This window comes from Blennius ocellaris (genome assembly GCF_963422515.1).
Source record: "Blennius ocellaris genome assembly, chromosome: 17".
NCBI lineage: Eukaryota > Metazoa > Chordata > Actinopteri > Blenniiformes > Blenniidae > Blennius > Blennius ocellaris.
This window is the reverse complement of record NC_137666.1, coordinates 9473026-9496887: the sequence shown is the minus strand read 5'-3', so window position 1 is coordinate 9496887 and position 23862 is coordinate 9473026. Positions and strand designations below refer to the sequence as shown.

Genomic DNA, 23862 nt, shown 5'->3' with positions numbered 1-23862 from the left:
ACCAAACGAACATGTAGGTTCTCCTCGTAAACCACCAGGAAGTAGCAGACGGATTATGGTATGATCAGCAACTATATTCTTTCTTCCTGTGTGTGTGTATGTGCGTGCGTGTGTGTGTGAGAGAGTATGTTTTTAAATGTATTTCTTTTGGGCATTACTTGAACCCTGATTTTTGGTTTGTTTTTAATGTAAAAGCTCTTGTTTGAGGAGTGACTATTGTTGCTGAAACATTCACTGCCATAATATGAAAAAACATGTAATACAACATGAAATAAATGATAGTTTTTTACTTTTTCAGTTTTTTGCCTTTTTGTGTAGAGGGGTGAGGCTATCGGACTGGAGCACCGACTGATCGCAACTGAACTGGATCAGCACATTTTGCGAAGTCAAAACCCAAACGGAGCAATCACATCACAGCCTGGTTTAATTAGTGCAACAAGTGTGAACTCACCCTGGAAACATGATCTCTGTGTATTGATCACATATGCAGATGTTGCGAGACGAAAACAACACTGGTGAAATTATAAGCAGCAGATGTGGTGAGAAAATCCCCACAAATTCACACTGAAATCTGCACTCTAGTGAGGAATTTGTACTTTTGTTTTTCTCCCTCGAGATGAAAGTGAAGGAAAAACAAACTTTTGACCTGAGGCCACTAAATGAACATGTACGGCATTGCTGGAGTTATTTGAGCTCGTTCTTTGGGGATGTCATAAACGTCTTCACCAATACATCCATTAATTATAGAGAAAGAAACCCCCACAAACCACGCATATCTGAAAGATATGCGTGGTTAGATAGAAAGGAGATCAGGGTTACTGGGATCTATATTCCAAAAACTGAATCTCTCCACACACTTTTCAAAACAGTTGGCGATATTGCTGCTACTGAATTTGGGCCAGATAATCAAGCGGAAATGTGTTAAAATCATTTTTAATACGCAGCACATCAAAGGTCAGAGCTTCACTTCTTGGCTGCAACACAATCATCCATAACATTGCACAAAAGGAATTCAGCCATAAATACTGTAAACAAATAACAAGCTTCCCAATACTCAACATGTACAATAATGTCAGATTTTTGATGCTTTATTTTTTTATTAACTTAAATAAAAGATCAGTGTCCAGAGTCTGATGCTGTTCTCATATTCTGAGAACAACAAATCACAAACTGACCGTTCCACCAGCAGGCGTAACGAATCAGTTCGATTCACGCGAGTGCCAAACATCTCATCTGTGTCTCCTGCTGCGGCTGCTGCTCCTGCTGCTGCTGCTGCTACAAGCACTCTGCTCTTTGAACGCCGCACTTCATCCCAGTGACACAGCAAGTCCTCTTAACCGGCTTCAAAAACAGAATCCTCTCTGAACAGAATCATGCTGGGGGCGAATACACTTCTCTTCCTCCTTGCTGTCCTCGCTGCAGCTCAGTTGGACCGCCGAAACTCCTCGATCCAGAAGAAGTCTGTGCTGTTCTCCTTCCCTCCTCTTCTCGTCCCAAATATTCCCGACAGCCATTCAACATTCTCAAGCAACACCGCCGCTGCTCGCGCTTCTTCGTGTTTCAGTTCTCGGACGTCTCCTCTACCCCACCAGGAATGCCCCGAAGTAGCTCGCCCTCCCGTCCATCTCCATGGCGCTGGCGTTGCTCACACTGATGAAGAGGCGGTCGGCGGGCTGGAGGAAGGCGGTGCCGGCCTGATGCAGAGAGAAGAGGCCCGGCTCCGGACCGCGAGGCCAGCACGCGCTTCGGGACGACTTCATCAGCAAGATGGGCACGGTGTAGGAACTCATCTGTGGGAACCAGAGTCATTATTCCCCCCTGTGATTTGTGTTCAATATGGACATAAAACCAAATGGAAATAATAACATCAACGGGCTCCGAGGCGCTCACATCTGCATCGACGCATTTTAATTGTCTGACTGAAATAGGAAAGTGGAACTCAAGCTGCTGCGATTAACCATCTTCACCGAATCCATGTGTGAATGTCAATAAAGCCTAACCTTCTTGTAGATGTACTGGACCAGCTGGGCCTCTTCTTCCTCCTTCGCGTCGCCCTCCGTCTCCCCGGCGGACGGGAGTCTGAAGTAGGTCTGAGCGTAGATGTAGTAGAGACCCGCCCTTGGCACCAGCAGCTCGCCTCCCCTCAGCTCCATGTTCTCCAGAAAGGACGGGCCTCTCTGGCTCTCCCACGCCCTGATGCGTTCTCCCAGGTACCCCCTGCTGCTCCTCGAGCCTGCGGAGGCATGAATGATCAACACTTCCATCCATGCAAGTGTCGGCGCCGTTCCCTTCACTGCGCTGTATGGGATAGTTAACGTTTACAGCGTTGCCGCAGACAGAATGGGAAACAAATGTTCGCGAGGCGTCTGAATGGCGGTTACAGATGTGCCCCACAAAGCAGCAGGTGTGCCAAAGCAACAAGAGCTCCTCAGACAGTTGGATGCAATGCTCAGTTCTTTGCTACATTTACTTCTTCTCACTTTAAGGGTTTTAAACAACAGCCACATGGTTAAAAAAAAAAAAAAAAAAAAGTAGCTGGCAGTACAACAGTTTCTAATGACATTAAAAATCGGCGTTAACGTGATGAAAAGAAAGTCGGGCAGTTCTGCCAATGCACCTGTACTAATATAGAGTTTGCATTCCGTACATGCTAGATTTTACAACAAGGTTTTTTTTTTTTTGTTTTTTTAAATCAACTTTTCCGGTTAATTGCTGCCGTTGTGGATCATCATATCACTCAACGTAGCTCATGTGTCCTTGACTGCATCCATATACTATAACAATTTACATCTATATGCAAGACAAACTGTAGATTGTCCCTGTCCGCTGCCCGTACCATCAAGCCAAACAAAAGAAGACACATCATACAGTGTTTTCTGCCATAAATCCACAAGGATGTCCTCTTATTGGAATCCCCCCCCCCAAAAAAAAGCACTGGTGTAAAGCTAATTACTATTTTACATAACATCTCTTTTGGTAGGGACGTAGATTCAGTTCTTTGCCATTGAGACATTCTTACATTCCTGTCAGAATATAATCTCAAGTTATCATTGGGCCAAAGATTTAGACAATGGTTTATTCTACTCTGCGACATAAGATCACCATTGTGAAGTCACGAGCGAGGAGGAAAAGATGTTCATATTTCATCCGGAACAGCCAAAAATGACGGCGTTCGACCTGCCTTAAGACCTTTTGTTGAATCTTGGAAGGTTCGCTGGAGAGTGAGCAGACAGACACTAATGTGAGAGTTTTCCGCTGGAGACCTTTCTGATACAGATGAGACGTTTTAAAGTGATCACTAGAGGGAGTGTAGGAGCCACGGATTTGGTGACACTGCAATGTGATGAGTTTCTGTCAAGCATGCCTTGTAATTCAGCTTGTTGTGTGATCAGACTTATTGTTGATCATACTGTTTTGGAGTTCAGTGAGTCTTTCGATGTCACATCTCACTGACTTTTCGTTTGCTTTATTGCTTCACGGTAAGTCATTGTTGAGTTATCTGCACAAAAGTCAGAAATGAGCAATTTCAACATGATATAATAGTCTGGAAATAACTTCTTTTTTTTTTCCTAGTTCCTATTTCCTGACAGAGAACAGATCAGATCCTGACTCAGCCAAACAATAACCACGGGAACCTCCGGGTTGTGAGAGAGCAGTTGCCATGTGCAGGTCCTGACAGACATGAAGGTATGAAGAAGTAACCGAATCTGAAAACAGGCTGGGAAGCCTCCGAGCAAATTCCTCGCCGAGTGGCCCTGCAGCAGTCGGGCATGTGGGTGTTCGAATAGCGCAAACATAATTGTTAGCAGCATCTTTCGAACATTTCTATTCTGCTGAATCGAATGATCCTCACCCCCTGCCGGCGGAGGCTCAGTGGATGAGACGACCCCAGTCACATGTGCCGCAACCTTGGGAGGAGGGACTCCTTTGTTCTCGGGGCTCGGGACAGGCAGCACCCCCGTCAGCTTATCTGTGAAGGCCACATCGATTGCACATATGTTGAGGTGGAAACAAATCATACAGAAGGCCAGTAGTAGTGATTGGCAGTCATTCTCACCTTTCATAGCAAACGACATCTTGTTCTGAAAGCTGTCCGCCATCCTCTGATTGAAACCCCCCCCCAAAAAGAAATGAGTTAATGAGGAAACATGCTATAGTCCATATAAACATTATGACTGAACTTATGACATTACAATCAGCAACATTTGGAAACACCAGGGAACCCGTGATTCAGTCGGTGCTCATTGTGGTTAAACTGTTACGTAAATTGTATTATTCCTGTTGTGAGTGAGTCAATCTGATGTATGAAAGCTGATGTTTTCATACTATGTTGCGAGTTAGTTCCTGTGATGTATGAACAAATTGTACACCCCCCCCCCTCTTCTGACAAAAGTTCAAACGCTGCAGACGGATCATTCCTGAGCAACATTTAAAAAGAAAAACCTCAGGAATCTGGGCCCCTGGTGCTTTCACTCTGATAAAAAACAGAGCCTAATGAACCCTGCTCGGGGTAAATTAAACAAAGATGAATCCAAAAAAAAAAAAAAAAACCTTCTCGATGTGGTAGTGGAGCTGCTGCGTGACCTGCCAGCAAGGGTCACTTCTTTTGCCCTCGTCTGCCCGCTCTTCGGATTCTGAGTGAAGATTCGAGTTTATGAGACAGGACACGCTGCTCCGCGAAAAACTCTCCTGCATCTGTCAAGTGTATGAAGGAAGTCAAAGCTGAAAGTCATTTAGCCAGATCCCTGGACATGTAACAAATTTTGTGAATGAATTTAAAGTAGCTGTACATTATGGATGCAATTCAACAGCTTCTATTTCAAAAGCCAACATTGTTTAACATTCATCTATTGTGATTATGGGCAAAGGCAGGGCATCAATCACATTCCTAACTGAAAGTCGTCATTTAACCTCAATTGTTTCTGGAATGTGACAAACCAGGAGTAAAAAAAAAAAGAAAGAAAGAAAACACCCACGCACATACAGGAAGAAATCTTCTTCATTGCGTTTGATAATTTCATTTCGTGGTTTTAATTCACCTTCACAACACCTGAAGGGAATAATAAAGTCTGTATTTTGATTAAAAAATTAAATAAATAAAAAAAATCATAGTTTTCGTCCTCTGAAGTTAGGGTTAGGGAGGTAAATATCATGGAATAAATCGACATAACAATAATATGATCAACTCCAAGCTGCCACAGGTGTGCGTCGGTCAATCAAGGGTGACGTCACATGTAGAATAGGTTTGAGCTCGTGAGGTCCGCAGGCGCTCGTGAAGCGTGTTTCTTCAGGGTGTCACTCACTGCCTCTCGGCTCATTTCCTCTCATTGTTTTCTGTTATCCACTCGCCCAAACGTCCTCCTCTCTCGCTGGCCAGCATTGTCAAGGAAGCACAAGGTCCAACTGGGACTTTTACTGCCTCAACGCAATTAACCTGCAATACGGTTGGTTTATTCCCAAAGCCACACGTATTTGTAATTGGAACACATTCGCGTCTCGTAAATAGGTCGGCAGAGTTCACGTGTTGTTGTTTTTTTAAAGACAGAGCAACATTGTGTCACTAACCGCCACCTTCCTTTTTTATCGTTTGATCCAATAAGGTTCCGGGTTTGTAAACTTGACGTGTCAAACTTTTATTTTCATGCATTCACTCCCTACATGTGTGGCGAGGGGGAAAAAGAAAGTCTTACCGTGTTGAGGACTTTGTTGAAGTACATGAAGCTGACCGCCACGGCGATGGTCTGCAGGAGGATGGCAGCCAGTGTGATGAGCCCCAGACACTGCACGGACGCAGAAATGGCCATAATAATGATAATAATGGAACCACGGCGTGACGACTGACTGGCTGGTCTCCGTGTTATAGGGCCGAGGGTGCAAGGACGAAAACACTCCGAGGCAGAGGCAGAGCCAGGAAGGACAAGTCGGATCAAGCTTCTCTACTTTTGTCCTGAGAGAGAAAGAGAGAGGGGGAGAGAGTTGGAGGTGGAGCAGAGAGGAGGTACGGAGCATTACAACAGCCTCAAGATGTCACTGCAGCTTTTTAATGCAACTTCAGGACGCATTCAAGTGTTGTGGTAAATGTGAAAACTAGAATCTTGCCCCAAACATCCTCACAGCGAGCAAATTGAACATTTGAGGGACTTTTTCTGTTGTTGTTGTTGTTGATACTTTAGATGTTGATAGTTGGATGGTGGAGAAGCTGTGGGGGCTCATGCCTCACAGCACCTTTCTGTGGAGTTTGCATGTTTTCCCCAAAGCCTCAAAAGACAAAAAAACTCTAAACAGTGTTTTGAGGTTAATTGTTATCTATGAAGAGAGTGTGTAGAACACATAGTTCAGGTGCCACACACAGCCCAATGATGAAAATGTCTGATGATGCCTTCTGGAGGAAAAAGTACAGTGACATGTAAAAACAAAAACCTTCTCCTATTGCTGTTGCATTTTACATGTTTTACAACGTATCATGACAACATGGCTTTGAGGCTATAGCATCACTGATATCTCAACCTGTTCACTTTGAATTGTTTTTTTTGCAATTTGTTTGGTGGTTAGCTTCATATTTGACACTCCTGGTGTGCACTTCTTACACTCCTAGTCAGGTGGGAATGTTCTCTCAATGGGCTTCAGCCCTCGTTAAGATCGTCTTTACATTATTGAGTACTACTGTCTTTTATTACAATGCGCTATTGACAAACAAAGTACTCTCTATATGACAAAGTAGACTTCAAGTGTGTATGTTTGAAAATAAATCCTGCCACTTGTACTCTGTGTACAGTTCATATATTGAAGTGCATGTTTTAAAATTGTTTTTGTTTTTTAGATCAAAGCATCTGGTGGTAAACACTATGTTGTGCTATAACTTAGTGACTTAATAAACAACACCTCTCTCAATAAATCATCCAAAGTATTTTCTTTCCCTACAATTTCAAGCATCATTTAACAGAAAACAATGGATGTACAATTTACCAAATATGATCACTTTCTTTATAAAGAGAGATCATATTCTATGAAGGGAATTATTTTCCCATAGTTAGAGAATGTTATTTAAGCTTTTTACTAATTACAATGCAAGAAAAAATAATAATTTTGACAGTGTAACCTCCATAGATTTTTGATTGATTACAAATAAAATAAAACTTTTTCTTGTTCTTTTCCTTATTTTTAGCTAATAGATTTTGGAAGGATATTTAATGAAGTCACTACAGTGAGAGTTTTGCTGACATACTCAGCCGCAGCCAGTCCTTTCATGAGTCATAGTTGTTTCTGTCCAATAAACTAGGTCAATCAAGCTGCTTCACTGATGCTATCATGCATGATAACTTTATGACAGAACAGAAAATGACTATAAAACCTCCTTTTATATACTGTACCCCCCCCCCACAGTAGCCATGTGTCACTCATGGAGAAATTATCAATGACTTTCTGTCATCGGAAAATCAAGTCTCTCTCTGCTTGTTGCCACGACGTCTCGGCAACGCCTCCACTTTAACTGCATCCATTTAGTAACAGTTTTCAGCCTTCACCCTTCAGTGCTGTGAAAAAAAAGACCCCCTTTTTTTATGGCTCTCAGTCCGTCTCCAAATGTGGAGCAGCTGAGGCACAAGAAATATGTGCTCACTGCAGAGCAGAGGAGTTCGTGGGGTTTGTAAAGTTCCTGTCTACAGTGGAACAGAGACGTCCATAAGGGAATTAGGCCTATTTTTATGTCTTTGCTATTTTGTTGCATGTTTATGTAGGTTATTTGAGTCAACTTGCTTTAAAAGTCTATCAGCGACCATACTTAGAAGATACTTCTTTTGGCAGAGGACAGTGTCTCTCGGGACTGTGCGACGGCCGATTACAAATGGTTTGTGTTTGACTCGAGCACGGAGGGTGTCAAAGGGCATTTCAGATAAGATCTGGAATCGCTTCAATATAACTGGTTGGAGAGTACTTGTATAACCCCACCAAACTGATCAACTACAACACATCGAGGATCAGTTTATGGTATGGCGTGGCCGAGGAAACGCTTGCGCAATCTGGCTTCGATTGCGGCAACGTACATATTTTCTGGCTAAAGGTTTTGAGTAAGAATATTTTATGTCTGTGCAGCTCCCACGAGACTAATATCGTATGATGTGATTGCAGATTACTGAATCTTAATTCTGATAGCCACAGTCATCACAGTAGTACTGTGATTCTAGCTGACTATGTGGAGTACATTTAGATGGGAATAAAGTACGTAGCAAAAAAAAAAAAAAAGCACTTGATATGTCATGAAAGATAAATCAGATACATATTTTAGATAGGATCTATGTCTGATCGTCTGCCTGCTCCAACAATCAGGTACCGTCCGTTCATTATTTTTTTGTGGCTGCGTCTCTGCCAACGATAAGTGAAAGTCAGTATATTACAGTGAACAGGCTGTGGCACAAATGCATGTTTTTGGATTTAAAAAGAAAACTGGACTCCAAGGAAAATATCTCATGTAAACTCCAACTTGGGGGGGGGGGGGGGGACTCTAAGAATAGAGAGCTTCAGTCTGAGGTGAAAGAGCTAACCTCTGCACGATGAGTGACATGGGAGAAAACCATCCCATCACATTCATCTTCTATATGGCTACTTCCTGTTTAGGGTGTACGTGGTGCTGGAGCTGATCCCAGCTGATCCCTGAACTCCACACACACACACATTCACTCCTGCAGGCTATGTCGACTCCGCAATTAACCTCTGGTACGTTTTTTTGGGACTGTGGGAAGAAACCAATGAACCTTAAAATTGTTTCCTGGATCAACAATATTTCTGAGGATATGACAATGGAGAGAATGAAATTGTTCAAGCTTCCTCAGAGTTCAGAGTTGTGACTTGTGTCTTTCCAGTGGATTTCAATGACTTATTCTATATGTTTCTGTATTTATATTACAGTGTATGATTAGAAATGGTGAATTGAAGATGGCATGTGCAAAATAAAAAAAAAAAGGGGCGAGAGTTTTGGCGCACAAAAAAAGATAAATATATATATATACCCATTAAAAAAACAAAACAATCCAACTATAGGCCAAAAAGGATTTCAACAAATACAGCGTTTTATACTCTTGCCAAAAAAGATGAAAGTCGTTGTGGATGAGTGCTGTGTAATAAAGATGATAAATCAGTAGACACATTTCATTTGCTCAAGGGCTTAAATAGGAGTTCACTTGTAACCGTGGCAGCACAAAGCACAGCCAAACCCGAGGGAAAAACACCGGACCAACACTGTAAGAAGGTTTGGATCAGCCCCGAACAGGTAGCAGATCAGGAGCATCTGAAAGTGAGCTGAAAAAGGAGCTTTTCTTCTCTTTCCTGTAATTGTGAGGTTGATATGAGGAGAATGCCTGCCGCCTATTGCCCATTGACCCGTCATTGTTCTGGGCTCCAGTGAAGTCCCGCATATTATGTGTCGCTGGGGACTCGTTCGGTCTTCAGAGTGTAACCTGCAGTGATTCTCGGTAATTCCTGAGCTTTAATTCCTTCCTTTCCAACTCCTGCTCCATTGTCAGGTTGAGGAAGTGAAAGTGGAGCGAAAAGAGTTTGCGGTTGCTGGACGTGAACAACTTCAACACGGCCCGTGTTAAAGCACGTCAAGCACATTAAGAACAGCAGGGTGCAGCTTGCTGGGATAGATGAAGAGATGTATAAACCCTCTGCCCTCTGCGTTCCCCCATCTGCGGGCTGGATATGATTTACCTTCCCCTTAAAGTTACTTCACCTGCAGACCTGACAAAAACACATGAGATGAATGTATTTTTTTCTTAATGAAAGATAAGCAAGAACACTTAACTCTAAAGTAACCTTGAACTGAATATTGGCCTTCTTGTATTTTCACTTTAAAATTAATTGTTGCTAGCTGGTGTATCGGGATAAATTAGATATTTATTGACGTGGCAGGTGGAAGTGAGATAATTGCAATGGAAATACCTCCATCTTGCTTATCAGTAAGTATTTCACACATACAAACAGGTCACAGCAGGTTGATGGAAAGATGTGGCTTTATTCATCTGAGACTACAGCTGTAAGTTCAAATGAGCTTCACATCAGGGGGAAAGGGAACATTATTTGTTTTCTCCTGTGATACAAATCTCAAACCTCAGAAAAGTAGGTGATAAACGCTTCCTGTGTTCCCATAAGTGAGTCATCACCCAGGCTTGTTCGACAGAAGGAATGGAGAGGATGAGTGATATGTGAAAACTGTTTCACCTCAGGCGAGGAAGGCGATACGCTGAGAGACACGCCGTTCGACTGCCCCATTCCAAAAAGGGCATTTAAAAGAAAGAAACTCACCAACCATTTGTGTCGATAACGCTTGAGCACGATTCTCATCCTGTTTCATGTCTTTAAGTATCAAAGGCTTGTTTTGGCAGCGATTAAAGATTTGCCTCAAAAGTCAATTCACTTCTCACAACGTCTGACTAAACCTGCCAAATAAATGTTTACTATTAATATAATCAAAGGCAGGTTTAATTTCATAATATTGTCTTCAGATTATAGCTTGACCTTTCGTTAGCGCTGCACAAATCGAAACCAGGAAACGAAAACTCTTTCCCCCCCCAAAAAAAAACCTGGATCTGAAGTCAGTTACCAGAACAATGGGAAACAGAAAAAAAAATGGCCAAAGATGCTTATTTTTGGAAATTAAAGCAGTTCCCCTTCCCACCCTCTTGGAGGAAAAAAAAAAAGAAGCTTTGAATTCCCAGAGGACATGTAATGGGTTTAAAGGACTCTGCCCTCCACTCCTCTTTTCCCCTCCCCAGAGGCCTCTCCTCCCTACGTTCCTCTCCATAAAGTCATGGAATCTCCCTAAATTCCTATCAGAGGACTACAGCTGCTCATTGTCCGACTTCTAAAACAAAGACGAGAGCTGGAAAATGCTACGGCAGCACAATGAATGCAGCCGGTTGCCATTGACTTTTAGCGAGTGTGTCGTGAAGAGGGTGTTTTCCAGATAGGAAACTGCTGTTTGAGAATGTAAAGTGAGAGAGAGAGAGAGAGAGAGGTGTGAAAAACGAATTCTTATTATCTTTAACTCCCTATCTTTACTCACTGTCCAAATTGTGTGATAAACTACATCCATTATTCAGCCTTTGCCCCTTTTTAAAGTTTTAGAATAAAAAAAAAAAAAGAATGATGATGATTTTTGAATATCCATCAAGTTGCACGGAAATTTAATGACGTACTGCGTCCAACAGATGGCGCTGTTGCATTGATTTTTGGTTCTCCTGTGGAAAGGCAGGACTGTGGAACTCATTCAATCAGAGGAAAGTACAGCCTTTATCAGCTCACCTGTCTACTTCTGAATGTTACGTCTGCCGAGCGTGTGGAAAAAACTGCAACATCTGTAGACTTTCATTTAGAGGCATCAGACACACAAATACACGCCTGACTGGAATATTTATTGAAAGCTCCAGTTGTGAGAGCGTCGTGGGTCAATACATTTGTTTTGTGGTGGCAATACAGAGTTGACATGCAACATAAATCTACCGTGTCACAAAACCACAGTGTTATTTATTGCAATAGTGCAAAAAGCCAACAGTTTGGCACTCCATGTGTACGTATTTTTAAATGGAGTTGATTAAAAAAAAAGAAATTTACACACAAATGAGTCATTTGGTTATAAAATAGTGCATTTTCTTGGTGAGGGTCAGATAACAGCATGTGTATTGGGACTTGGGGTTTTCTGTGGAGTCTTTTGAAAACTGAGACACACAAAAGAAAAGTTTTTAAATTGAGGTACCGGTAATAGTAAGGGTTTTCCAGTTTTAGCTCCAGAGCTAGTTTAGTTTGCATGTTCTCTCCTCTGCTTGTTAAGTTAGCGGCCCGAATGTTTCAATGTGTGTCTGTGACCATCTGTGTGTTTGCATTGTTGATTTGACCAGTGTGGACTGTGCCCTTTGCCTTTGTCAACCTCAGTTAATCACAGAGTGCCAACAAACATTTCCTGCGTTTATGCATTAATTATCCAGGTTATCAGATGTATATGTCATGTCAAGATGTATATGTCAACCACAAGTAAATGTTATTTAATATAGCCAAGGGTGGTGAAAGCAGTTGAGCAAACAGTGAGAACATGCAAACTCCACACTGGCTATCTCACTGTCGGGCAACATGAGCGCACAGCACTTTATATTTTGTGTAAGTGCTATACTGTGGGTCACCACCACTTAGCCACAAATGGGAAATTGCCTACATTGTTGGAAATGACCTGAGTCCAAATTTCGTATCATTTCTTTGATATGACAATAAAGAATCCTTGAATCCTTGAAATCAAGTAATTTTTCTGGAGGAAACTTTACACCCACAGGGGAATTTTGTAGTTTTTTTTAAATTCCTTTTAGAAAAATACATGTAAGAATATATTTGAGTGTTAGTTCTCTATATTCACGAAAAAACAAACTAACTTGAGTGACACTGAGGAGAAAAGCTGAAATGGCAAGAATTACACATCAAACTTAGCTGAAACTACCATCTACGCATTCTGCTACCTCAGGGCTCCAACTTCTTGTTTTTTCCAAGAGAATCTAATTTATTATTCCTCTTGGAACATTTATTGCTTGTGTTGTGGATATGCACACATTATCTCCCAGTAGAAACGGCTGGCAAATTTCTGTAATTGATGACGGCTTTATGCATTTATTAATTTTGTTAATCAGCTGGTCACAGTGTTGGATATGCTGAGGTTTGTTAGCAGACTGCAAACTGCTTGAAATGATCAGTAAAAAAAAACCCAAAAAACTTCACATATATGCAGGTTGATGAGAGCCCTGAGCCCAGATGTTACATTTTTGGAGAAAGAACCTTTATGAGCCCTTTGGTAAGTCAGTCATTTAACGCAGAAGGCTGGTGCATTTGTATAAATGACACATACACACGTATGCACACTTACTCGCACAACCATGTACACACACCTACAAGTGTTTCTGCAGCCAGTTGAGGTAACCCCTGACTGCCCTCTTTCCTACGTCAAACTCTATTGGCCAGGCTATGAAGCTGAAACACCCGTGGAAGCCGTCCTCGTAGTGGTCGTTGGTGACTGTGACCCCTGCGTCCCTCAAGCGGCGGACATACATCAGCCCATCGTCCCTCAACACGTCGTACTCGCACGTGAGGATGTACGAACGCGGGCTTTTGGCCAGCACCTCCGAACTGGCCAGCAGCGGCGCGGCGCGAACGTCCAGCAGCCCCGGCACCTCCTTCACTATTCCGTGCGACCCCGTCTCCACGACGACGGGCCGGTGGTTCCCCTTGTGTTTCTGGGGAAGCAGGACGCTCCAGTCGACTCGTGACCTCAGCTCCGGGGTGATGGTCGAGCGGTGCAAGGCGCTGTGGTTGTTCACCAGCAGCTGTGGCCCCAGAGAAAGGTCCGCATTGAGGTACTGCAGCCAGAACTGGATCATGAGGGTCCGGTACAGAACGGGGACTCGTTGGTTCTGCACGTAAGACGGTGTGTTGAAGTCCAGCGCCTGGAGCACTGGGTAGATCAACGCCTGCACGCTGAATTTCACACTCATGCCATCGTCTGTGGAGATCTGGGGGAGACACAGACACACGAAGAACAGTCGCGTCGTACTGTCACGCAGTTGCATCGGGAATTTGACGTCGTCGTACCTCCTGAGCGACGGCGGCGGCCAGGTTCCCTCCAGCGCTGTCTCCTGCCACAGCCACGCGCTCGGGGTCGATCGCAAACTTGCTCAGAACCTCTGGAGACAAGAAGTGTTTGGCAGCGGCGAGGCAGTCCAGATAAGGCACCGGGAAGTGCACCTCTGGATACAAGCGATACCTGCAGACACACACAGGCAAGAAACAAGTCTAGTTATTTAATGTGGGAGGATGACAACTCCTGATAGGCTGTGTCTTACACCAATTTGTAAGTTTTGGTTAAATGTGAGATCTAAATAGACTGTTTTTTTTTACAATACACAGTATCATTGTTACCGGCTCTTAATGAGATTGACAGACAGATTACTATGCTTTAGATTATTCTCAATAGAACTATTTGATTATTTATATAGTAAACCTGCCGCAATAATTAAACTTAGTAGTTTTGTAATTCTGATTTGTTACATTTGTAAAGAATTCCGTTCAAAAACTACTAGTTTGGGCATTCACATATTCAATTTTAGTACTATATCTTCTCAAAAAAATGTTTTAATCAAGCTGGGAAAAGGCAGGACCCGAGCCCTGGGTTTTCACAACTGCAGTTTCTACCCCCCTAAAGCTCTCTGGTGCCAGACACTTTGAAAACCACTGATCTCCATGAACGCATTTTATTCTTCTGTAGTAGTAAAGGGATGCTAGTATTTAAGTTGCATGGCTTCATAACTGAAACAAATACAAAATAGTACACAGTGATGCTTTGAAGGGAGAACTCCTCAGTCTGAGCTGGTGTTTAAATGCACACCCGTTGCCGTCACTGCCTCCAAGCTGTGGAAATGAAACCACGTCGTGCTGCAACACTTACTCAACTGCCACCACAACAGTGTTGAGCTCGTCCGAAACCATCCGGTTGATTTGGTCATATGTGCCCTTCTCTGAGAAAAGTGAGAGATGGAAAAGAAAGAAAAAAAATGAGATGCGTGGAAAAGAAAAATGTCTCAGAGTTCTTAGTTTACTAAGGAAATTGACTGCACAGCAAAAACCCTCCTCTCTGTTCTTGTATTGAAAGCTGGATAAAAAGTCCTCATGCATGCAGTGGACGGAAATTAATCAAATTGCAGATTCTGGCATTTCCTGTGCAGCTCGAACCGTTATCTGATACGAGGCGTATTTGACTGCAGCGTCGAATTCTACAAATCTCGCTTTTCGTGAAAGAACCCGCTCTCGTCTACACTCACTGGAGCTGCCCAGGGCCCAGCCTCCTCCGTGGAAAAACATGAGGCCTCTCCTCAGATGACCCTCTCCTCCGGCGGGCGGTTCATAGAGTCGCACGGGGACGCCGTCGAAGGTGACGTCTCTGATCTTCACCCCTGGAATGACCCCTCCGCTGGACTCGGAACCCATGAACCGTTTCATGGTGCCCTCGAAGCCCTCCGTGGACTGCCTGACAGAACTGATGTAGTGGTCCAGGCCCAGCCATTGCTTCAGAACGGCCTGAACGCATAAAAGTGGAAGAGAAGACTCGTGAGACCTCGGGAGTCACTTTGACCGCTCCCTCGGAACGCAAACAAACCGAAACAAAAGTTAAACATGTTAGAAAGAGCTGAAAGGAGACTGAAAAAAAAAAAAGGTGGGAAAACATTCTTCCCTATAACCCACTCACCTTTGTCCTCACTGAAATCAGTGTCTCCTCCCTTTCTCAACATTGAGACACGATGACCTTTTCTCCTCTGAATTAACTTCAAAGTACTTTTATGGTTGACGCACTCTTTCAGCCATAAGGGTCACTATAGTTCCCCACCTTAGTGCGGATCAGGGTGCACTTTTGAACCAAAATGCAAATTTGCTATATGGTTATATAGTGTGGTTTCATGACTACTTTTGCCATTGTGGTTGATCATTGTGTTTCTATGAATACCGAGCACGGAGATATGTGGAGAGCCATGTTTACCTGGCAACTGGGGCCACTTCTATGGGGCTTTTGCTGAAAATAGCATGTACATCACAGGAGACAAGTTCTGTTTATACGAGTTAATTGGAACAAATATCCACGAGGCACTGGAAGCCCCTTCAGCTCCAGCTGTGGTCACGCACACATCAGGTGCAGAAGCAAGCAGCCATGCATGGCAGGAGTCAGGCTGAACATGTAAACTACAGGCACGATATTGACTTCTATCCCTGGACTATGACGTAAAATGTGGTTACACGGAAAATCCAACTGAATGGCGATTAAAATTGCACCATGTAACCACCATTTGATCACATTAGCTTGGCATTATATGACTGAAATTATGTTCTGATGAGAGAAGGTGGTGTAACTCCTTTATGTACCAATTAGACAAGGGACCAATGGAGCATGTCTAATTTGAAAAAGGACTTTGTGCTGGTCAATTCACGATCGTATTCTATACAGAGAGACCGTTTGCTTGGTATTGCAGTTCCTAAAGGAATAAGCTTGATCGGTTCAGCCAACAAACATAGTTCTCAATGGTTTGGATCATGAGCATTTGTCACAAATGGGTTAATTCCCATGAATGCACATCATTATAGGAATGAGCCACTGACTGGCTCAGATGACATGCTTGTTCCACATATAGCTGATCAATTTAATCAGTGTTCATGTAACTGGGACAGTCTGATCTCTCAATCTGAGGAGAATCAATGAGATTCAGAAATGAATTCACCATGTAAAAAAAAAAAAATGACTCCACTGAACTGTCAAACCTACCTTGACCTTTGCCCAACATTTTCTAATTCGTTATCAATTCCACAATGTAACAAATATGGCGAAAGTACAACCCCTTAAATCTTCCTGAGTCATTCAATTGAGACTGGATTAGAGGGGCAGCTGTTAACACCGGTAAAGAGGAAAGCCCTCTTGCTTTATAGAGTCACTAGTTTTTAACTTCACTTGAAACAAGAAGGTACTCCAGTCAAGACCATGTGCTTCACGACTCACTTCAATCGAGTTGAAATCGGTGAAGTTTATCGCTTCATTTTGTTGAAAATAATGGGGGCAAAAAAGATCTTATTGTGAAAAGCAACGGTATTACAAAACAACTGTCACTCCAATGAGCAGATGTGGTAATTGTTACTTAACGTAGCAGAGCACTTGCAAAATTCTGAATAAATGTCAACTCCCAATTGGTCGTCCTTGTAGGAAAGCCCTGCGATTTAGATCCAGTAACATTTAAGATATAGTTTGGATAAATAAGTGTGGCTGTTTGATGCATTCATATAATCCGATTTCAATTGTGCAATGACTGAAGCTGTGCAGGTGCAGGAGGGAATGACCCAATTCCATTTATTTATTTTTAGTGGCGAGGGCTAAAGTCCAAGTGCCCATTTATCACAGCAGAGCATTCCTCACCAAACATTTACTAAACGCCTCGAATTCACAGCAACAATCCAATTCGACGCTTAAAATGCGTGCACCTGCAGCGCATGAATGAAACACGTCTCCTCTCACCAAGTGCATCGCGGTCCTGAACGCAGCGTCCAGCATCATCAACTTCCACGACTCCTGGATTGCATCAGGCAGCGGGATGTAAATATAATAAGCCAAAGCCACGGCCGAGAGAACCGTGAGCACCAGCGGCAGCAGCCTCATGTTGCACGAGAGAGTGTGTGTGTGTGTGTGTGAGAGAGAGAGTGTGTGTAGGAGGCAGGACACCACTGCTGCAAGCCTGTTAATCTGTCACCAGAGGTCTGCAGGAGAGACTGGTCTTCACCCATCAGCTGCAAGGAAGGTAACACTTCCGGGATGGCACTTTCAAAATGAAGCACGGTTTTTTTTTTTTTAAAGGGGGGGGGGGTATCTGCCTGTCATTATTGTTGCACATTTTCTATCACCGCATGACATAGTTTTATTTGCATTAATTATTATTGCAACGTTATCGCTATAATGTCATCTTTATTCATGTATTATCTGCCACAAAGAGCTGCCTTATTCTGTTGTTGTACTACGTTCAAGGTATATACTAACACTGTGCAACGAGAAGCTTACTTTGCAGGGTTCCCAACCTATAACTAACTAAAAGATGAAGGATAACCAAAACTATCAAACTAAAAGGTAACAAAGAAGGAACGGGATATGTGCAGACGCAATACAGTGTGTACGGATTATGGATAAGATTTACAGAGAATAAAATAAAATAATAAAATACATAATTGTACTTACCACATTTTCAAGATGAGTTCGGCGGGCTTGACCGCAAGGCTTGATTATACTTTTACTCTATCAAAAAACATAAATAGAATGTCTTTATTGTCTTTTTGAATAATAGATATAATAGATATTAGACTATCAATATTCTTGATCTAACGTTTTTAATATCACAGCATATATTTGGGGATGTACTACTTAGTCTTTTTCAGGTACTTGAAATCCGTCACATTATTTTGACTGCTGCGGACAGAAACAGATGGTCTCTGGGAATTGAAGTGGGTTTTTTTTCGAAACTGCAGGTAAAAGCAATGTTGTATTATGCATTTGCGTCCACCGGGAGGCGCAATAAAGCTGCAGACTGCTGTGCTCTGCATCCTGCGTCCACACGAGCGGATTTGAGTTATTTTCAATGATACATAATATTTTAGTGTTATTTAATTTATTCAACTCATATCTGAAATCATATATGTTTTTTTTATACTGTCTCTGTAACCATCAGAAAATACGCATAAAACCCACTGACAATATGGTGGGTGTAAGTGTACATTAATATTTAATAATCAGTCAATAATTAATTCAATTGCGCCCATTAGATGTTTATTTTAATGCTGGCAATGGTGTAAGGGCTGTTTACAGCAATCAATGCAATATAAAACTATCTACAACACATTATAATGCATTGTTAAAAGCTTTTAAAAATGGATCACTATAGCAATAAATTTGTGGTCCTGTGCATTTTGTAAAATCAAAAGCACTTTACTCATTACGGACTGAAGTCTCACCGGAAACTATCGACGGTGCAAGTTGCTGGCAGGAGATAAGACTCATCACCATTTATACCCTATTGATCCCTTTGGAGCAAACTCCCCCCTTTTTTGGACCGTCCATTGGTTTTTAGATGAAAGTCATTTTCTTTTTTTCTCTTAAAGGTGAAGCGGCCATCAAAGTCATCAGCATTCATTATTTACACTCGGTCAATGTTTTCACAGTGATTCATGGAGTCTGGGCTGATTGTGTGACTCACAGATTTGGCCCAGGAGTTCAGTGAGGGGAGGTGAGTCATGAATATCCCCAGCAAGAACGGAGGATAGTTATACGATGTCTGTCTGAGACCACTGAGGCCACAGTGACATCCTCGGAGTGATTTTCAACATTGGCCTGAATCTGGGTCAGTGCCTCAGAAATCAAAAAAAAAAAGTAGCAGCACAGTGTGATCAATGGTGTCCGAGCCAGCTGTTGTATACAGGTGAAAAGGCCTTTTGTGGCACCATTTTTCCTCATTTGATCTCTTCCTCTGCTATTTATCTGTTTGTCGTCCCACGGTTCAACTTTTAAATGGCCACAGTCTGTCTCTCGTAGCCTTTCTTTGAGAATGTAAACAAACATGTGACCTGATGTGGATCTGACCTAAGCACTGGGCTGGTTTTCCAAAACAGTCGCTGGAAACAACCAGACCATGTCAGATTAGGTCTTTTGGAAAAGCAGTGAAGTTGTCGGGAGAAGGTGGCGGCAGGTTGTACATTTGCAGGGGGGGCGCAGGACCACAGTTTAGCAGGTTAACAAGGGTCACTTTATGTGAGCTTGTTTGTGCAGCCAGGAATCTACTGCCCCAATCAACCATCTCCAGCTCTGTGACTGGTGTGCCCTGCCTTAACGCTTAATCAGCTGGCCTCAGAACCCTGCAAACAAACATTTAGCTCTATAAAGCAGCATAGAAGATAAATGGATGGATCGCTAGAAATCAACCATACTGACGTCTTCATTTTTAAAAGCTGATCATGGTGAATATGGGAATTTAAAAAAAGAAAAAAGAAATGCTTCGGTATCTTAGCTGCCATAGCGCTCACTAATTAGCACACAAAAGTGTGAAACTTACAAGCTGTGGTTTTAGTCTGTCAATATGCTGCCGGTTCTATCAAGTTCGGCCTCCTGACATTTCCTTTTCACAGTTGTTCCACAATCTTCCAATTACTGATGCATCTCTCCTCCTATTGCTTGATATAATTAAAAAAAAAACATAATAAAGGCCCAAACCTGCATTTGCCGAGTTCTTTGTAGATTGAATTCAAAGTTTTACTTGATTTATACCAAATAATTGTCATAATTATTATATTGAATGTATTAATTTTGTGTGTGTGTGTCAGTTCCATGAACGTGTCACCCAGTGTGATTGGCTACTGCCAACCGAATGCATGACATCCCCCCCCCCCTCTTTGAAGTATTTTAAGTGGAAATATGTGAATAAACAGAGATCACATGTTAGGTTTTTAACATTGTATCAAATGGATTTAATATCTCCTACACCATGAAAGTGCTTCAGCAGCCCTCAGATCAGTTTACACTGTAAGTCACATTCAGACATACAAATGTCATGCGAAGCGGCCAATCCAGCCATGTGGACCATTTCGGGGTTCAACATCTTGCTCAAGGACCAAACTGAACCTGCAACCTTCTACTTGAGAGACAATGAGCTCTACCAGTGCCACGGCCGTAACACTGTGCTGGGCTGGTACGGTTACTTTAGGGTCTTTCATGTGAGAACATGAAAACGCTGCAGGAAGCGGATTGTGCTTCTTAATTCGTCAGGTTTTTTCTTCCCCCCCGGTCATCGTAATTTGCTACCGATGCAACTGATGCGGTTCAGTCTGATTGCATCTACGGTTACTCGTGACGCACAATGCCACAAACGTTCTGCAGTCATGTTGAATTCCTGAATGCTTCGTGGGGTCAGTGTTGCTCTCGCAAACATCACTTGAAGTCAGACGCAGATGCCATACTTGCTCCCTTTCCAAAAAATCCCCGTGAACGAGGGCGTCAGCAGAAAGCTTAAATTGTAAATGTGATATATGTGCTTTCGTGGGTGTGTGTGTGTGTGTGTGCAAGAGGGTGCGTGTGTACGGTGCAAAGTAGTGTGCATTAAAATTCCCTCTTCCTGCCCCCTTGCTCCCTCCCTCCTGTGTGTTGGCCTGGCGTCTCCCTCCAGTCTGTGGTATGGAGGGCAGAGCGAGGGCCCCTCTCTTGTGTCGCTGACTGGAATTACACTTATGGTCATTTAACATGACTAAACGCATGAGGCAGAAATGGAGGTTTTCCATTTCAGACAGTCCCGTCTGGTTCCTCAGTTGTTACTTAGATAGCTAACTTGGATGATGACTCTATCAATACACAACTACATTTTATAACGGTCCACTGCAAATCATATGCTGATATGCAGAAAATGTGTGAAATCAAACACTGAAGCGTTCAGCAAAGATAATGTGCATCTTGTTGATGTGGCAGAATCAGTCCATGTGAAATCAGGAATGTCTGAGGGAGAGAAACGATTCAACCGGGATGCTGGCAGAGTCTGGACAACTGCTGTGGGAGAAGCGAATGCAGGTACACATGTTGGATTTCACTCAGTTTTTTTCTGTTCACGCTGTGTTCACTACTTTCATTTAGAGAAACTCCTTCAAGATCCCCCAAATTGTTGCAATCTTCATCTTTGATGGAAGTTTTCAAAAGTCAATCTTCTTTGTGACAAACAACACAATCAGTGATGGCTGAACTTCATCTGTCGTGTTTGAAGTATTCTCAGTAACTTTTTTTTTGCGTTTGAAAGAGAAAATAATCTTAACAATTCCATATATGATTTTATTTTTTATACAATATTCCAAGGTGATTTCTAGTTTTGCACGTTCTCCCTGTGTGCTCTAGGAGTTTCTCCTAAGTTGTTTGAAGGAACAGTTTGTGTCCGTCTCTGTGTTTGTCCTGTAAAGTAACAGCGAACTGTTCAGGCGACACCTTGTCTTTCAAAATGTCAGCTAATATCGGCTCCAACCCTCTAAGTTGGATAAAAGAGTCAGGAAATAAAGAAATGAAGAAGGAACATTTCTCACCACCAGGAAATGGCTCCAACAGTTTTGTTTTAGTTCACTTTTCTTTGTCAGCTGCCCCTCTGCCGTAATATAAAACATCATCTGTTTTACTCTCAATTCAAATGATTGAAAATGGGATACGGGAGTCTCAGACCAATATGTGATATAATGAGTGTGACTTGACAATGCTGTTCATGTAGATAGTGAAGTGCGGCGTTTCAGAAACATCCTCTTTGCGACTCTGAAGAAAGGCTGAATCTGCTTCAATGAGCACAAAACATGACTGCCACAGTTCTACATTACAGAGCAGGAATGTACACAAACTTTTAGCAGAGAGCATGTCACGACCGGATAGGCTATTAGTGTGTGTCTGCGTGTTCTGTTGCTGGCACCTTCCACTTTTCTCCCCACAGGCGGTCCAACCGCAGGTATATCCATTAACCACGTTATGAGGCAGAAGAGAAAGTCTGGAAAAGAACAAGGCCAAAGATTAGGTCGTGTTTTAAGGTAAATGTCTTTGCCAATCTAATATTTCAAATACATGCGACTGGACAATTGCACAGTGACAGTATTGCATGGTGGTATTCAGGGATGTCATGGATTCGGAGGCCAGTTGGTGCTTCAGCTGCAACACAGACTCTATTTCTGAAATGACAAACAACAACCTGTTGGTAATTCTGTCCTCTGCAAAATGCAAGTTGTTGTGTCAGAAAGGAAGGGGAACAGAAGTGGGTTTGTCTTTGTGCTGGGAAGCGTGCTGTTGTTGGTGTAATGCGTTCAAATAATTAGCTGAATAATTGGTTGTTTGCTCTGCTGTTGGTGAGATCTTTGAAATGTGAAATTGTTTATTTTTTATTTGTTCATTGTCTATTGTCGTTTTTATTTTTCTCCTACATATGACTTGACGGGATACTGGGATTCTTTTTTTTTTTTGTAGACAAATATGAACACTGTGTGAATAGATGCCTTTGATAAACTCATCATTGTGCAGACTGATTTGTCCTTATTTGTTGCCATCGCATGAAAAATACCTGATGATATCATAGTTACACTGGCTTTCAGTGTGGAGGCAGTAACAAAAGCAGATGTTGGTGTCATTGTGAACACACACAAAATGTGTCATCGAAAATCTGTTGTTTTCGCATTTTTTTCACTCATTCTACTCTTAGTCATTGTAAGATCACTTTTTCCAACGCTTCTCTAAGGTAAATGCCCACACAAGCTCGCCAATGGCAAAGATGAGCTCTGACTAACAATGACTTGATGAATGAATGAAAACGTTTCATCATGAAGTATGACCTGATCGGAGGAACTATAACCACTTTTGAAACCCCCCCCCCCCCAAAAAAAACCTCCTTTTTTTTTTTTTTTTTCACCGTGAAGTAAGTCTTCTCAGCAGCAACTTCAAGGCTGGCTCCACATCCCTCCTCAGACTCCAGTTTTCCACTGGTCTCCCGTGGATGCTGAGGAAGATGGATGGCGCGCTCCTTCCACAGTGGCTTGCTGCAGATCGTGCGTTGGGGTTTCTCAGTTCATGCGGCCCCCACGGTTCGGAAAAAAAAAACCCATCAGGCTGGCAGCTGGAGGGGACACAGCAGGGTCAAAGGGCAGATGTCACACTGATGTGGACAACGGCATGACTCAGCCCCCGACCTTTAGCCCGCACGAGGACAGTCCCGTACTGTTCTGCCAAGGGGAGACGGAGGCAACCTCGCACAAACCTCGGCATGGCTCTTTGATGGACACGGTGGCAAACATAAACAACCCGTATGAGAGATAAATAAGGCAGCAGGGATCGACACAACGTCTGTGACTGAACTCGCGTTAAAAAGCATGCGGATGAACACGCATGCACACATGACCTCCCTGCATACTCAGCCGACGCCCCAGTCCCAATCCCTTGAGCCTTTCTCTGGTCTAAATGAGATCCTGATGTTCCGTTAACCAACCCCCCCCCCCCCCCCCCCCCCCCCCCCCCACTCCCCACATCTCCATCTCCCACTCCCTCCCCTCGCATCCCCTTTGGCCAGAACCAAGGCTGTTAAACGTGGTTTTGCACTCCTCCCCTCGTCCTCAGCTGCTGCAGAGCAACGTTGACAAGAGGCAGCTGTTGCGGTGGCGAAAGGGTGTGAGTGATGCGGTAGGCAGCAACCAGAGAAGATTCACGGATAAACATGCAGATCGTCCGCCATATGGCAAAGGTCATCTCCACAAATGTGTATCCGCGCG

The 23862-nt window shown here is 43.0% G+C and overlaps 2 protein-coding genes across 2 annotated transcripts; both read right to left on the bottom strand.

Annotated features, from left to right (window-relative positions):
• Positions 1–1012: 1012 nt before the first annotated feature.
• LOC308142167 (tumor necrosis factor ligand superfamily member 10-like) lies at positions 1013–5836 on the bottom strand. The gene is made up of 6 exons (XM_080512498.1): positions 5691–5836; positions 4552–4695; positions 4058–4103; positions 3854–3970; positions 2001–2233; positions 1013–1790 (listed from the first exon to the last, which is right to left on the bottom strand). Exons 1-6 carry the CDS (start codon positions 5802–5804, stop codon positions 1581–1583), a joined length of 864 nt encoding a protein of 287 aa, XP_080368624.1. The 5' UTR covers positions 5805–5836; the 3' UTR covers positions 1013–1580.
• Positions 5837–12920: 7084 nt separating this feature from the next.
• nceh1a (neutral cholesterol ester hydrolase 1a) lies at positions 12921–17218 on the bottom strand (the record flags this gene model as incomplete). Its single annotated transcript, XM_080513416.1, has 5 exons — positions 12921–13541; positions 13621–13792; positions 14474–14543; positions 14847–15102; positions 17078–17218. The coding sequence occupies 5 exons, from the start codon at positions 17216–17218 to the stop codon at positions 12921–12923; spliced, it is 1260 nt and encodes a 419-aa protein (XP_080369542.1).
• Between the last annotated feature and the right edge of the window lie 6644 nt (positions 17219–23862).